Below are 13,279 nucleotides of genomic sequence, written 5' to 3' on the forward strand. Positions count from 1 at the left end.
CATGAAGAAATTAGCTTGATATGACAAATAGTATAATTATGAGGAAAAACAGTGTTAAAAGTCAGTGAGAACATGTTTTATAGGAGCAAGTAAGCTGACTAAGGATAATAACAAAACAAGAGCATAATTTCAGATTGGTCTCACTCTGGTTCATAAAATCATTGACAGGAACACAGCAAAGATTAATGAGCAACCAAAGAAAAACACTTTTTCTAGTTTATTTATCTGATTTTATCTGTAAAAAAAAATCAAGTTCCTGTTTTGCTGCCATTTTTACTGATTCCAAAAATATCATAAACCTCAGCCATATGTAATTTACCACGAAATTAATTTCAAACATACTAAAAGAAAACCAACATTAGGACATGTGCTATGTGGAGCTTCAGGTTTTTTTTTAAATGTGTGAATATTTCAATATATGATCACTAAGGTGGACTCCATCTTTCTAGCCTCTGCCATTTGAAGCATCAGTATTAGAACTTTGTTATCACCATATTGACTGCTAGCAGTGACCAGAAAATAGAGTGTTAAGTTATTGGCTAACATTAACTTAACTGACTGCAAGCACTGAACTTATGATCTTGTTCCGTTTGATATGGTGGCTTCAAAGATGGGGACCAGGTCTGTTCACAGCCAGTAGCTGTCTTGAAGTCAACTTTGGTGCATTAAGACAGCAATGAAACAGGAATAAGATGCAATTACGTGCACTTTGTTTGTCATAACACAGCCGTTAACTGCGACAAATGAGTAGCAATCCCATTCCTGTTACCGTCTACATACAGTACAAAGAGATTAACCTTGGGTGGTAACAATAAAGGTCAAGGAGAATTGCTTTGTCAGTCTAGTTACACATGTCCCCCAAGGCCTAGCATATTGTTGTGAAGTTTGAAGACGATTCATAAAAATCTGTGGGCAAGTTTTCACATTTTGTGTGACCTGGACCTTTAACTGCACCCAATTGTCACCTAAATTAAATCAGCTAGAACTGTTATTGGGATCTTCCATCACACAAAATATGAAAATTATATCCTGAAAATTGTGGACACTAGACTGCTAACAAACAGACAGACAAACAAACAACTTGAACTGATTAGATACTCCCTTCCTTCAAAGGGGGAAAAATCACAATAATTGCTTACATTCATCTAGATTTGTAGATTTGATAGATAAATTCCTCCACCAATAGTAACATAGTTGCAGGATAGCAGTATAAAACGGCTCAGACACTCTGCAATTTCACATTTACATAGGAGTTCAATTCAATTTTATTTATATATAACCACAACAACAGTTGCCTCAGGGCACTTTATATTGTAAGTTTGAACTACTCTTTTTCCAGGGTGGAATGATTGCACAGCATACTTTTGTAATGACTTTAAAAATCATAAGAGTAAGGTGCACAAGTTTGAAGTTAATTTGGATGTTCTCTAATCCACATGGCGTCAAAGGTATGGGTACAAACTGAGGCTATGTCATTTTGTAGTTAAATAACCATCCTGCAGCAACTATATCACTATTTGTGGAGGAATTTTTGAATTTCTGCTTATGTTGATTTCTACTGTGGGCACAAACCTGGTCCCCCTTTTCAAACCAGCCACTTCAAATGTAACAAGATCGCAAGTTCATTGCACAGAGTTGCTAAAAATTTGGTTGTGCCATATTGTCCAACCATTGTTTTCCCTAGTGTGACTCTAACATAATGTGTGCGAGCATTGTGACTGGTACGTCACTACCACATGGGCGTAAAGTGCTCCTAGGTTTCTCAGTCAGTTTCACCCCTCTGCCATCATGATCAAAAGACCAAGATGGCAACCAGGAAAATGCTGCGATCAAAGCTTCACAATAGGACCTTACCAATCGGATGATGTCAGGTTGGTTATGGCCATCTTTTACATATAGTCTACCTTTGGGAACCAGTCTCAAGAGGCCAGTAGAGGTTTGTAACACTTCCATGTTACTTTCATTTTCAGCACCAGCATTTTACGCTTTGCCATTAACTGCTTGCATTCAATTTTACATCTGCATCTGTTCTGTCAGACACACCTGGGATGTATGAATATGTCATCCAGGCTAGAATGATTCATTTTAAGCTTCAGCCTTTAGATTAATAAGTTGTTAGTCAATATATCAATATATAATATTTTTGGAGGGAGTAGGGATCACGGTGGCTTGGCTTTTAAATGTAGGAAAGGTATGTTATTACATTGAGCTCTGAAAGAAAAAGGAAAAAAAATAAAAGTAAAAAATACTTTGGCACAATCTTGTCACTCGAATTTGATGAAGAGAAAAATTATATATGTGAGCCATATAGATAATATTTCATATAAAACAATGTGTTAATTGGAATGATTACTTGAGTTACACAAGTTACAGTTAATAAAGCATTAGGAAAACTGTGGTGAGAGCCAGTGTCAGTCCTCTGGTCTAATGGAAAGGATAGGACAGCATAAGGCAGACATCAACACATTCAAAAACAGACATAGTGACTAAGCAAAATGACTAAATGTCTGTTTTCCAGCCTCAACTAAAAGAACAGTCTGGAAAAACTTGAGTCTGAGTTCATACAAAACAGTTCCAATAACAGGGGTATAAGTACAAACGCCTCAAAGAAATAAACATTTTGGGCAGCTTGTAGCAAATATGTCAACTGTGCTGAGACCATTGAAATAATATTTTTATTCAGTATATAATTTGGAATATGCAAAGACAGTTGTTATTATCAACAGGTTTTATTGTTTGTGCACATTAGACTATTGGCTCCAATTTGCAGCAACAATTAATTAAATGTGAGGTGGGAGGAAAGTCACTCATAATGAGGAAACCAGTGAGAGGGTTTTTTTTCGTATCTCAGCAGAACTCCTCAGCATTTAAAGATCATTGTTTAGGTTTTATGGCCCACAACTTCTACTAATTTGCTTTATTGTCTACAGCCACTGTTTCCAGTAACAGTAACAGTGTTTTTACCTGACGCCCGTCGCACCAAACGGACAAATGTTACTGGCTCCTGAACATTAATTGAAGCTGAGCAGCTGCATGGCTACATAGTAGTGGATATACATCTGTCACTTGGACACCACTTCTGGTCTGTGTCCACCTAAACACAAAAGATCAGTGCAGGTTTCTTGGGAATTGGGTTCAAAATCCAGTTGTTGGGGGGTTTTTTTTGTTTGTTTGTTTTTTTTTCAAGGGAGTATGTGACTGTAATACATAATGTGTGACAGATAAATCACAATAAAGCTGTTAATAGATTACTCTTCCAGCAGCACAGAGAGCATCAGCTAAAATATAGTTTATAGTTTTTGATCAATTCTCTGTTCTTTATAGATTTCTGTCACCTGTTCCTCTGCTGTTGTCTCTGGTTGGGGTAGGGGAGGCTCTGTTGATGATTTTTGTGTGAAGGATGAGTCAAATAACATGTCAAGTCTTCCCTTATCGCCCTTATGTGAGTGTGCACAGTACCTGAAGATGAAAGCCTGTTGTTATGAAGAAAGTTGATAACCACCATCTGGACATCTCTTATCTCTGTCTGGAGTTTGAGGTTTTGCTATAACAGCTAAGCCATTTATATCTACTAAAAATATGGAGGCTCTAAAAGTAGCCCAAATTTACTGCAAGTTTTATGTAATAAAAGAACATTAACTGGAACTTGAAAGCATCATTAGCTGTCATCTATGAATCATCAATGTAAAACAAAGATAATCCAGACTTTTGTGAGTTATGTCTTTCTGAATTTAGACAGGTTCATTCAATTTGACACATGTTAAACTCGGTTGTTTTGTCTTAGTTTTGTTTACTGAGTGACCTACAGTAGGATTTTTAGCATTTTGGCATTTCAGTGAAAACTTAAGTACACCATTTGTGACTTTAATCAAGAGGGTATAACACAGCGCTGCAATCTTCTCTGCAGATGAATATCCCAGTAAATTGTCCCATGCAGTGCTCAGAGAAACTTAAAAAAAAAACATCTTAGATTCTACTTGCCTTAGTCAGCATTTTAGATGTTGAATTTCATGAGTACAATTAGAAAGACTGAACAAGGATGGCTTTTTTTGGAAGGTCTGCCAGTAGAAAATTTCTTGTCTCTAAAATAAAAACATGGCAGCATGGCTTAGATTCACAAAATTGCATCTGGACAAACCACAAAACTTCTGGAACAGTGTCTTTTGAATAGACAAGACCAAAGTGGAGATATTTGGCCAAAATGCACAAACCGCGTTGCAGTCATTGAGTCGCGCATTCTACTCTAGGGGGAAATGTCAGGCCATCTTTCCAAGAACTAAAGCTTGGTCCAAACTGGGTCATTCAACAGAACAATGAACCCAAGCACAACAGCAAAGTCCAGACCTCAACCCACCTGAAGATCTGCAGTTGCATCTTAAAAGAGCTGTGCATAAATGAATGCCCCCAACCCTCTGTGGACTGAAGTAATGCCGTAAAAAACAGTGGGCCAAAATCCAATGTGAGAGACAAAAAACAATTTTTTTCACGTTATTGCTGCTAAAGGTGCTTCTGCAAGCTTTTGAATCAAGGCTTTCACAGGACTGTACCCTGACTCTGACCCTTTGCTAGAAAACGTGATCCCACTGTAGGTGCAAAGGAATTGCAGGATGTTTTTTAATAAATCACATGGAGTGAGTGCCTAAACATAGTCGTAAAAAATAACATCCAATAAATATTCTGCTGGTCCCATTTCCTAGGTCCCATCAAACCATTCAGTATGAGCTCCTTGGAGACACACAAAGTCCCTCTCCAAACTCTGCATAACTATAATGCCTCATTGGCCTTTTAATTTCTTAAATTGCATACAGTTTAAGAAACTGCATACAGGCCTTTGCATTAATTGTAGAACCACATAGCTTTGTGGAAACCTTTGCATGTCATTATGTGTAGCGAGGATCCAACTGTTAAAAAGAACTCTGTTGTTAGAATTTAAAGGTGGGAGTTTTCTCCATGAAATTTAAGGGGTGTGTCAAGGAAGGTGTTTATGATTTATATGCGAGTCGGGTAACAGGCTGCATTGCAACCAATTAAATCCAGGTGCCAATTCCTGGAATGCATTGATGGTATGATGGATGCCCACCAACGAATGAGAGAAACATTTGGCCCTTTACTCCCCTAAACCTCCTTATTCAGCTGCAGTATTTAGAGAAGTTATGGCCACCACGGGCCGCATTCTTCTTTTGTCTTACTGTTTGTTTATAAATGAATATGACACTGTAAAAGAATGTGGGGAAGCAAAATAAAGGGTGCAAGAATGAAAAGTACAATAATTTACATCGTAGACATATGGGATCAATTGGATCTGCTTTGACCTGCTTTTTTAGTCAAAAACAGAGGAGAAGAAATATTTACGTCAAGTGTTATGTAAGTCTGTTCTGGCTGTTTTTATCTTCTTGGTCAAATTTTCCAAGCCTGATTCACAGCTCGAGGAGTACAGCTGAATTTATTCTTTTTCATGACCAGTGTCTGCGTTACGGGTCTGCCAGAGATTGTTTTCACATTTTTCCAGACCTAGCTTCTCCTGCCCTTTGAAAATTTCCACGCACAACCTACTAAAATTAAAGTTTGTTTTTTCCAGTGTGAACAAATGCAATGACATGGTTTGACTGTAATAGTGACAGGTAACAATAATAAGGGAAAACTACTTTTATTTTCGTCGTATATGGTGCAATATTTCTGTTACTTGATGCACCTGCTCTTGGTTAGTTTACAAAACTTTTTGGATGATGCTCTTTCAGAAATTCATTTTGATGACATCTTCAATTTATCTGATGCCCGGACTCCAGTTATTTGAAGAAGCCTCCTATCAACCCCCCCTCGTCCCCTCGTCTCCTCTCCTCTCCTCCCCTTCCTATTCCCTCTCTGTGTCTCTCCATCTACCCCTCTCTCTCCTCCCCCTCTCTCCTTCTTTCTCTCTGTGTTTTTCTCCAGAGACTTCCAGTTTTTGAACACCAAACTCTTCTTACCTACTGGCCCTCCACCCCACACGCACACTGAGAGAGAAGCACAGGTAAGCTTGCGACTGAGGGCATGGATTTGTGATTTCCTGTTTGAGTATTCTTCCATATTTCTGGGATTACCAAGTGTTACTACAAGGCTTTAGGGCATTGGCTGGTGCTGCAGCAGAAAAGGAAAAAAATACATGTGCACTAACAATTAATGAGTAGAAGTAGGAGTTTGATCATTTGCATTTGGGTGTGTGAGCCTTAGTTTGTTACTTGTTTACATATGTCTGCAATGCATTTTAAAGACTGTGTGACAGACTTTGGTGACTTTAGACTTTGGAAAATAATCTTCTGCTCTTGGATCCAGTGTCTGCATTTTTCATGGGTCTGGATTCAATTATTCTGGTTTTCCTTTGTCTGCAGACTTGAGTATGAAAAGCCATGATTCTGAACGAATATAGATTTTTGCTTTTATATGTGTTAGAGTCATTAATTATGTAGCCAGAAAGCATGTATTTTTAAATGTTGAAAACGTAAAGCGTGCCTTCGAAGCATTTACATCTGCTTTTGTGTATTCTTGGAACATACATATTATGTTACTGCTTCAATTCATGTTTTAAAAAACATCTATCATGCAGTTTGGCTTGTGCTGCAGCTATAATGATGTGATTCAAACAGATTATTAAAATCATCTAGGGCTCAGTGCTCTCCAAATTAGTAATGTCTTCCTTGACTGATCATATAATATCCTTTAATACACTGGGGAGTGGGTGTGGCTCTTGGGTGGGTGAAGAGTTATCCTAACAAATTTTCAACTTCAAAGTTTACATTTTATTCTTACTTTTTTTTATTCCTTTTTATGTATTCAGATTTTCAATAATAACATTTTGATCTTATTTCCTACCTCCCCTTCCTTTCTGTCAATTGGATCAGCAGACACCATGTTGCCTCTGCGTGTACCCATCTTGGCTGTGCTGGTCACACTGTCCCTCTGCCAGTATTATGACTATGATTACCAACCTAATCCAGTGATGGGGCCATCATCGCCCAACTGCAATCAAGAGTGCGATTGCCCATTCAATTTCCCCAGCGCCATGTATTGTGACAGCCGCAAGCTCAAATTTGTTCCCATAGTTCCAACAGGGATCAAGTACCTGTACCTCCAGAACAATCTGATTGAGGAGATCAAGGCAGGAGTGTTTGATAATGTTACTGACACACTGCGCTGGCTGATACTTGACAATAACCAGATCACTAATGCTAAAATAGCAAAGGGCACAATTGACAAACTCTCAGGCCTGGAGAAGTTGTTCATCAGCTTCAACAACCTTACAGAGCCAGCCATTCCTCCCTCAAAGTCCCTTGAGGAGCTGAGAATTATGAACAACAAGCTGTCCAAATTTCCTTCTGGACTCTTGACTGACAAGGAGAATTTGACCTCCATTCACCTTCAGCACAATGACCTAACCTCTGAAGCCATTTCAGGGGCTTTCAAAGGGCTAAAGAAGCTGCTGTCACTGGATGTAAGCCACAACAAGCTGAAGAAGCTCCCAGCTGGTGTTCCCAGTTCACTGGTAATGCTCTATGCTGACTACAATGTCATTGAAAGTATTGGAGCAGGATACCTGAACAAGCTGCCCTCACTTCAGTACTTGAGAGTCTCGCACAACAAGCTGGTGGACTCAGGGATCCCTGCTGGAGTGTTCAATGTGACATCACTGCTGGAGCTTGACCTCTCTTTCAACAAACTGCAGTCTATCCCTGAGATCAACGAGCAGTTGGAGCAACTCTACCTTCAGGCGAATGAAATCAACAGTGAGTGATCAGCATTTTAACATCACAGAATTCTGAATGTTTTGCCTTTTTTGTTAAAGGTGCCAATCTGAGTTTTTTTTAGAACAGCATCGAAGTTCGAGTCCCTGTGTTCTCAATGAAATATCTAAACATGTGAAAATAATACGGCCAAGGTTAATTGGTTAGTTAGGCCAGTTTTGTGCCAATTAAACACACATGACTGGATAGCTTAAATGTGGGCGTGGCTTAGCAAATATAAAACCAGAGAGAGGTTCTAGGTTGAAGCCATTTAGTTTGTTCATGGGTATTGGCTTTACCATTTTCCAAAAGCAGAGTAATTGATACAAAGTTCAGAACTTTCCAAACGATCCTTTTTAAATGTTTTCTAACCAGATGAAAGATTAACAGGCTAGCATGTGCAGTTCTCTGTGCCAGTCATGTGACACCCAACTATGCTAAACATCCATATTATTAGATCAGGAGAAAGGGAGTAATTTAAACTAACTAACCAATTTAAACTGTAAATATAAATAACTTATTTTCAGCTGAAATCTGAAAACAAAAACATTGTGTAAAACAATGATGGCTACAGCATGAGTGGTTTTACATGACAAGAAGGGTTAAACTGTGTATATTTATGTGACCTCTGTCAAAAAATGGAGAAGTTTACATTGCTAACACAAGGCAATGTTTTGTTTTGTTTTTATTTCACTTTATATTTAAAGCCATTGATATTTAACATTATTATTATTATTATTATTATCATTATTATTATTATTATTATCATTATTATTAAAAGTGTGATCCTTAGTAGAAGCAGCAGTGTGATTGCAAATGCACAATTCCAACTCTACAGCATGTGCAAACAAGCATTGTAATGCAAATGTTCATCAAGGTTCTTTTAAACTATAGACTGCAGGCATGTAAAGGATGGACATAGCAACTATGGCATCTCTGATTAGTTATTGACAGTGTTGAAGTCTTGAAACTCTCGTTTTTAGTCATATCACTTTGGCTTTTTAAAAACGGACATAGCCAAGTTTGGGGCTAACATGCTAAGGCTAGCACTAGCTTGTTAGTTATATATGTTGGGATGCCAACTTTAACTAGCTAAAAAAAAAGCTTAAATGTACTTAAAAACTGAACAGTATTACACTGTTTTAAGTATCTTATAACTCAAATTAAGGGGTGGATCTGAGCGACAAAGCAAGGGCAGTTAATGCACATATCAGCAACATGTCAGTTAAAACGTCGCTATACCCCAATGCATTCTCTGCTTTATCATCTATTTTTCTCTCGATATAGCCATAATTAAGAAAAATAAAATTCCCCCTATGATGAGGGGAAAAAAGCAATTGAGGAAAATGAAGGGTCCTTTTCTCAAAGACAACCAGAGCAGTTGAAGTAATGGTGATTTGGCACACTTCCAAGGCACTTTTGTCATTCTCTTTACCAGGTTAAGGGGTTGAAAATGTAAAAAAATTAAAATAAAAAAAATCCCTACTGGCAGCTATAACGATCTCCACTTTTTATCATTTGTAGAGTTTGACCTGTCAAGTTTCTGCAAGCACATGGGACCCCTGAACTATTCACGTCTGAAGCATCTGCGTCTCGATGGAAACAACGTCACTCACAGCAGCATGCCAGCTGACGCTGTCAACTGCCTGCGCCAAGCCTCAGATATCATGTTCGAATAAGGACCGGCTCTTCTCTATCATCATGACAAAGCTCAGCCCATAACCTTCTGGATTCAAATGTCCTAATAACACGCCTTTCGTAGTACTGCCATGCCTTTGCATGTCCGACATAGGTACTAGATAATCTGGGAAACATTGGCCAAGCTTTAGAACAAATCTATAGCTTAGCCAATGTGTGATACAAAAGAAGCCATGCACGTGCAATCAGATCAATAAATTCAACAGGCATTAAACAAATATTCCAAATAACTCATTGTCAATATTTCTAGATACCAACCAATACTAAATCATGAAGTTTAAAAAAATTGAAATGCACACAATCTAAAAATAACCGAAAACTCCATGAGATGAATAATTATTATGCTTTGGTTATAACACACACTTTAAACATTCCAAACTTGTTTTTGAGCACACTGAATAAAGACACAATATAATAATACCGAGAGTTTTACGATGTCTTAATTCAGCCCTAGTGTTCTCTTTTTCCTTGTCTTGTATGTTTCAGTGTCTAGCATGTATAATATAATCAGGGGGATTTTATTATTAATAATAATCCATTGCTGTGCAAAGGACCAGCACATAAGGACTGCATACTTGGATTTAATGTGTAGAGTAAGAAGAAAATGGGGGTGGGTGGGTGTATAATAGCAGCTACGTTGCAGTCGTGTTTTCATCAAAGCGGTTTTAGGGAATATATCAGTGTTGTGAACTTGTCTGCCATTATATACTGCATACTTTAAACTGGTTTGAAACAAATTTTTATGAAGTCCCAATGACTGACTTTTGTTTAGTTTTTTTTACTGAATAAACGATAATCGACTAAGAAATGTCTGTTTTCTCCTAATAATTAACTAGTTCTTCAAAGGATTAGAATTCTGTTCAGAATAAATTACTATTAAAGCTGATATGTTTCTCTGTTTAGTTGTACCTTGTGATGTTAGAATGATGTAATCTCGAGATTGTGTTAGATTGTTTCTGTATACTAACTAAAGCCTAACTATTTGCTGTCATTCACATTACTAATTTGTATACAACATTTTCTTTACTTGCATGCACCCTTTGGTGCCACTCTTTGAATAAACTACAGCTTTTGCAGTTAAGGTGCTTTCATTACTATGTTGTTGTTGGTGTTTAATACTGATAAATGTTTCTTACCAGCATTACATCAAAATGGCACCAATTTCATGTTGATCGAATGGTGTGTCTATTTTATTAGGTTACTACATCTGTCTAGTATTTTCTTTCCTTTTTTCATGACTTCTTTTGACACCTTTGACTCAGTAACTGTTCATGGATTCACTGTAAGAAAATTAAACACAGTTGAACGAACTATGTTTGAACATATTTTCATGATATCATTGGTAAGCCTGCCTATATGTAAGCCTATAAATAACTTACAAGTCTTACTTAGTGTAAATGTAAAGAATTGAGTTAACTAATCTGACATCCTGTATTTGGGACTTATTTCCTAGAAATGCTGGGGGTGTATCCCAGCAGCAAGGGCAAAAGGGGGGTACATGAACTGGTTGCCAGTTTGTTGCAGGGCTAATACAGGAAGACAGATAATCATTCATACCCACATTCACGCCTATTGGCAGGTTAGTCTAAATTTCAATTTTGTAACACTTGTAAAAAATGTATGAGTTTTATAGGAATCTTTATAAGTAAGTACATGACCACTATTGAGTTATGGAACTGCAAAATGAGTGGAAGAAGAAGGACTAATGAAATAAACCCTTAAATAACATCTTATACGATTTCTATTATAGTCAGAAGATTCTTTATTTATTCTCTGAGGCCTGCTAGTGTTCTTTAAACATACTATTTACATTCAACCTTTTTCAAAGCACAGTGCATAGTGGGCTTCAACGTCATCTTGTTTCAGCAGGTTTCTCTCTAGTCATTAATTTAAAGGAGCTGCACAGTCAACCTATCGTGTATATTTCTATTCAGCTGTGCAAAACAGCTGTGCTGGTCCACGAGGTATGCAGGGGTTGCAGGGTTTTGCTTGATATAAGCTTAAGTAGAAATAATTTTTGCTGTAAATCTACCCTCCCAGCTGTCTCAAATAGAAACCACAAGTGGCTGAAGATTTCAAAATTATTGTTTTTACAGTAAAGGTTCCTTGTGGTCCTTCAAAACAAAAAGGGAGGACTCACCACTCTTACTTATCTCACTGTTCAGTAAGGTCTATTTTTAACTTTCTATTTTCCTGTCAACTGTGATAAACTTGATTATTATTGTTATTATTATGATTACACACCCTCTGCAAAGAAACTGTAGAGAACAAAATAGGCATCACGTTTTATGTTCATCTTAAGAATGATGTGCTTTCAGACTAACAGTGACTCAGAGTCTGAGAAATGTGGGCTTAATGGTATGAAGGAGGAAAAAAAACATAAAACCCACACATTCCTTTCCAAAGAGGTACTATCCATTTAAACATGCTGACTGAATGTTAATATAAAGTAGATGTGTTTGGAAAGTTGTATGCTTTCTTTTCCTTCACAAGAAAATGTATCATTATTAAATATGAGATTACATATACAGTCATATGATAAAAACTGGACTTTATTCAGTCCTGTGAAAAATAAGTCCAACCCATGATTCAGTAGCTTGTAGTACCACCTTTAGTAGCAAAGACTTGGAGCAATCCTTGTCTCTAAGACTTTATCAGTCTCTCACATTTGTCGTGGCGGAATTTTGGCCCGCTCTCTTTACAATGTGGCTTCAGTTCATTGGTTTGTGGGCATTTGTTTATGCATAGAGGTTTGTTGGCATGCACAGTTCTCTCATGGTCCCACCACAACATTTCAATCATACTGAGGTCCGGAATTCGACTGGGCCATTGCAACACCTTGATTATTTTCTTTTTCAGCCATTAGGTTGTGCATTTTCTGCTCTGCTTTGCATCATTGTCGTGTTGCATGACACAGTTTTGGCCTAGATTGAGCTCTTGCACGTTTGACTGTAGAATACTTCGGTATACAGAGGAGCAATGACTGCAAGGTGACCAGGTACTGTGGCTGTTGAACAAGTCCAAATCATCACCCCTCCACCTTCATCCCTGATATTGTTGCATGAGATGTTTGTGCTGATATCCTGTGTTTTGTTTTTGTCAGGCATAGAGCAAACGTGTCCACTCTGGTCTGGTGTGTCCAAAAGACATTGTTTCAGAGGTCTTGTGGTTTGTTCAGATTCAACTTTGCAAACCCAAGCTGTGCTGCCATGTTCTTTTTAGAGAAAATAGTCTCTTTTTTTTCTGGTGACCCTTCCAAACATACTCATTCAGTCTTTTTCCTTATGCTGTCATGAACTTTAACATTTTGCTAACTGAGGCCTGTAGAATCTGAAGTATAGCTCTTGGGTTTTTTGCAGTTTTTTAGGTTCTACATGGTCTGACCTTAGGGTGAATTTGCTAGATGCCCAGTACTGTGAGGTTGTGGCATTATATTAACACAATTCAATGCTCCATACCATCAAACTGACAAAGCCTCTATTGTCATTTAGGTGGTCACACTTTTACTTAATCAAATGCATTTGATTAGCTGCTACTTACCATCTTAATTTCCAAGGAAGCAGTAAGGGTGTGCCTGTAAAGACCTTCTTTTTCGTATGAATATATGAGATGTTTTCAAGGCGTCAAAGACACAGCTACAAAGTACACTTATTAACATATTTACTTTGTATCTAATTCAAACGGTCGCTTTATTAAAAATGTGACCTTAATTCCTCAATTACTTAATTGCATATTGTGTTTGTATATTCTTCTCACCATGAGGTTAAACTGCAGATCTTAAAAGGACCAAAAGGTGCCTATATCACCAGAAAAATTGTCCTCAG

The 13,279-nt window shown here is 37.6% G+C and overlaps 1 protein-coding gene across 2 annotated transcripts; it reads left to right on the forward strand.

The window, feature by feature from the left end:
• Positions 1-5,881: 5,881 nt before the first annotated feature.
• lum (lumican) lies at positions 5,882-10,942 on the forward strand. 2 transcript variants are annotated; one of them, XM_084911000.1, is made up of 3 exons: positions 5,882-6,010; positions 6,879-7,760; positions 9,282-10,942. In XM_084911000.1, exons 2-3 carry the CDS (start codon positions 6,887-6,889, stop codon positions 9,434-9,436), a joined length of 1,029 nt encoding a protein of 342 aa, XP_084767126.1. In that variant the 5' UTR covers positions 5,882-6,010; positions 6,879-6,886; the 3' UTR covers positions 9,437-10,942. The 2 variants fall into 2 exon arrangements, with proteins under 2 accessions (XP_084767126.1, XP_084767127.1); XM_084911001.1 differs by having other exon boundaries at positions 5,884-6,010; positions 6,882-7,760.
• Positions 10,943-13,279: the final 2,337 nt, after the last annotated feature.

Source organism: Perissodus microlepis, chromosome 17 (genome assembly GCF_051167445.1).
Source record: "Perissodus microlepis isolate ML-2025 ecotype Zambia chromosome 17, ASM5116744v1, whole genome shotgun sequence".
In the NCBI taxonomy this organism is placed as follows: domain Eukaryota; kingdom Metazoa; phylum Chordata; class Actinopteri; order Cichliformes; family Cichlidae; genus Perissodus; species Perissodus microlepis.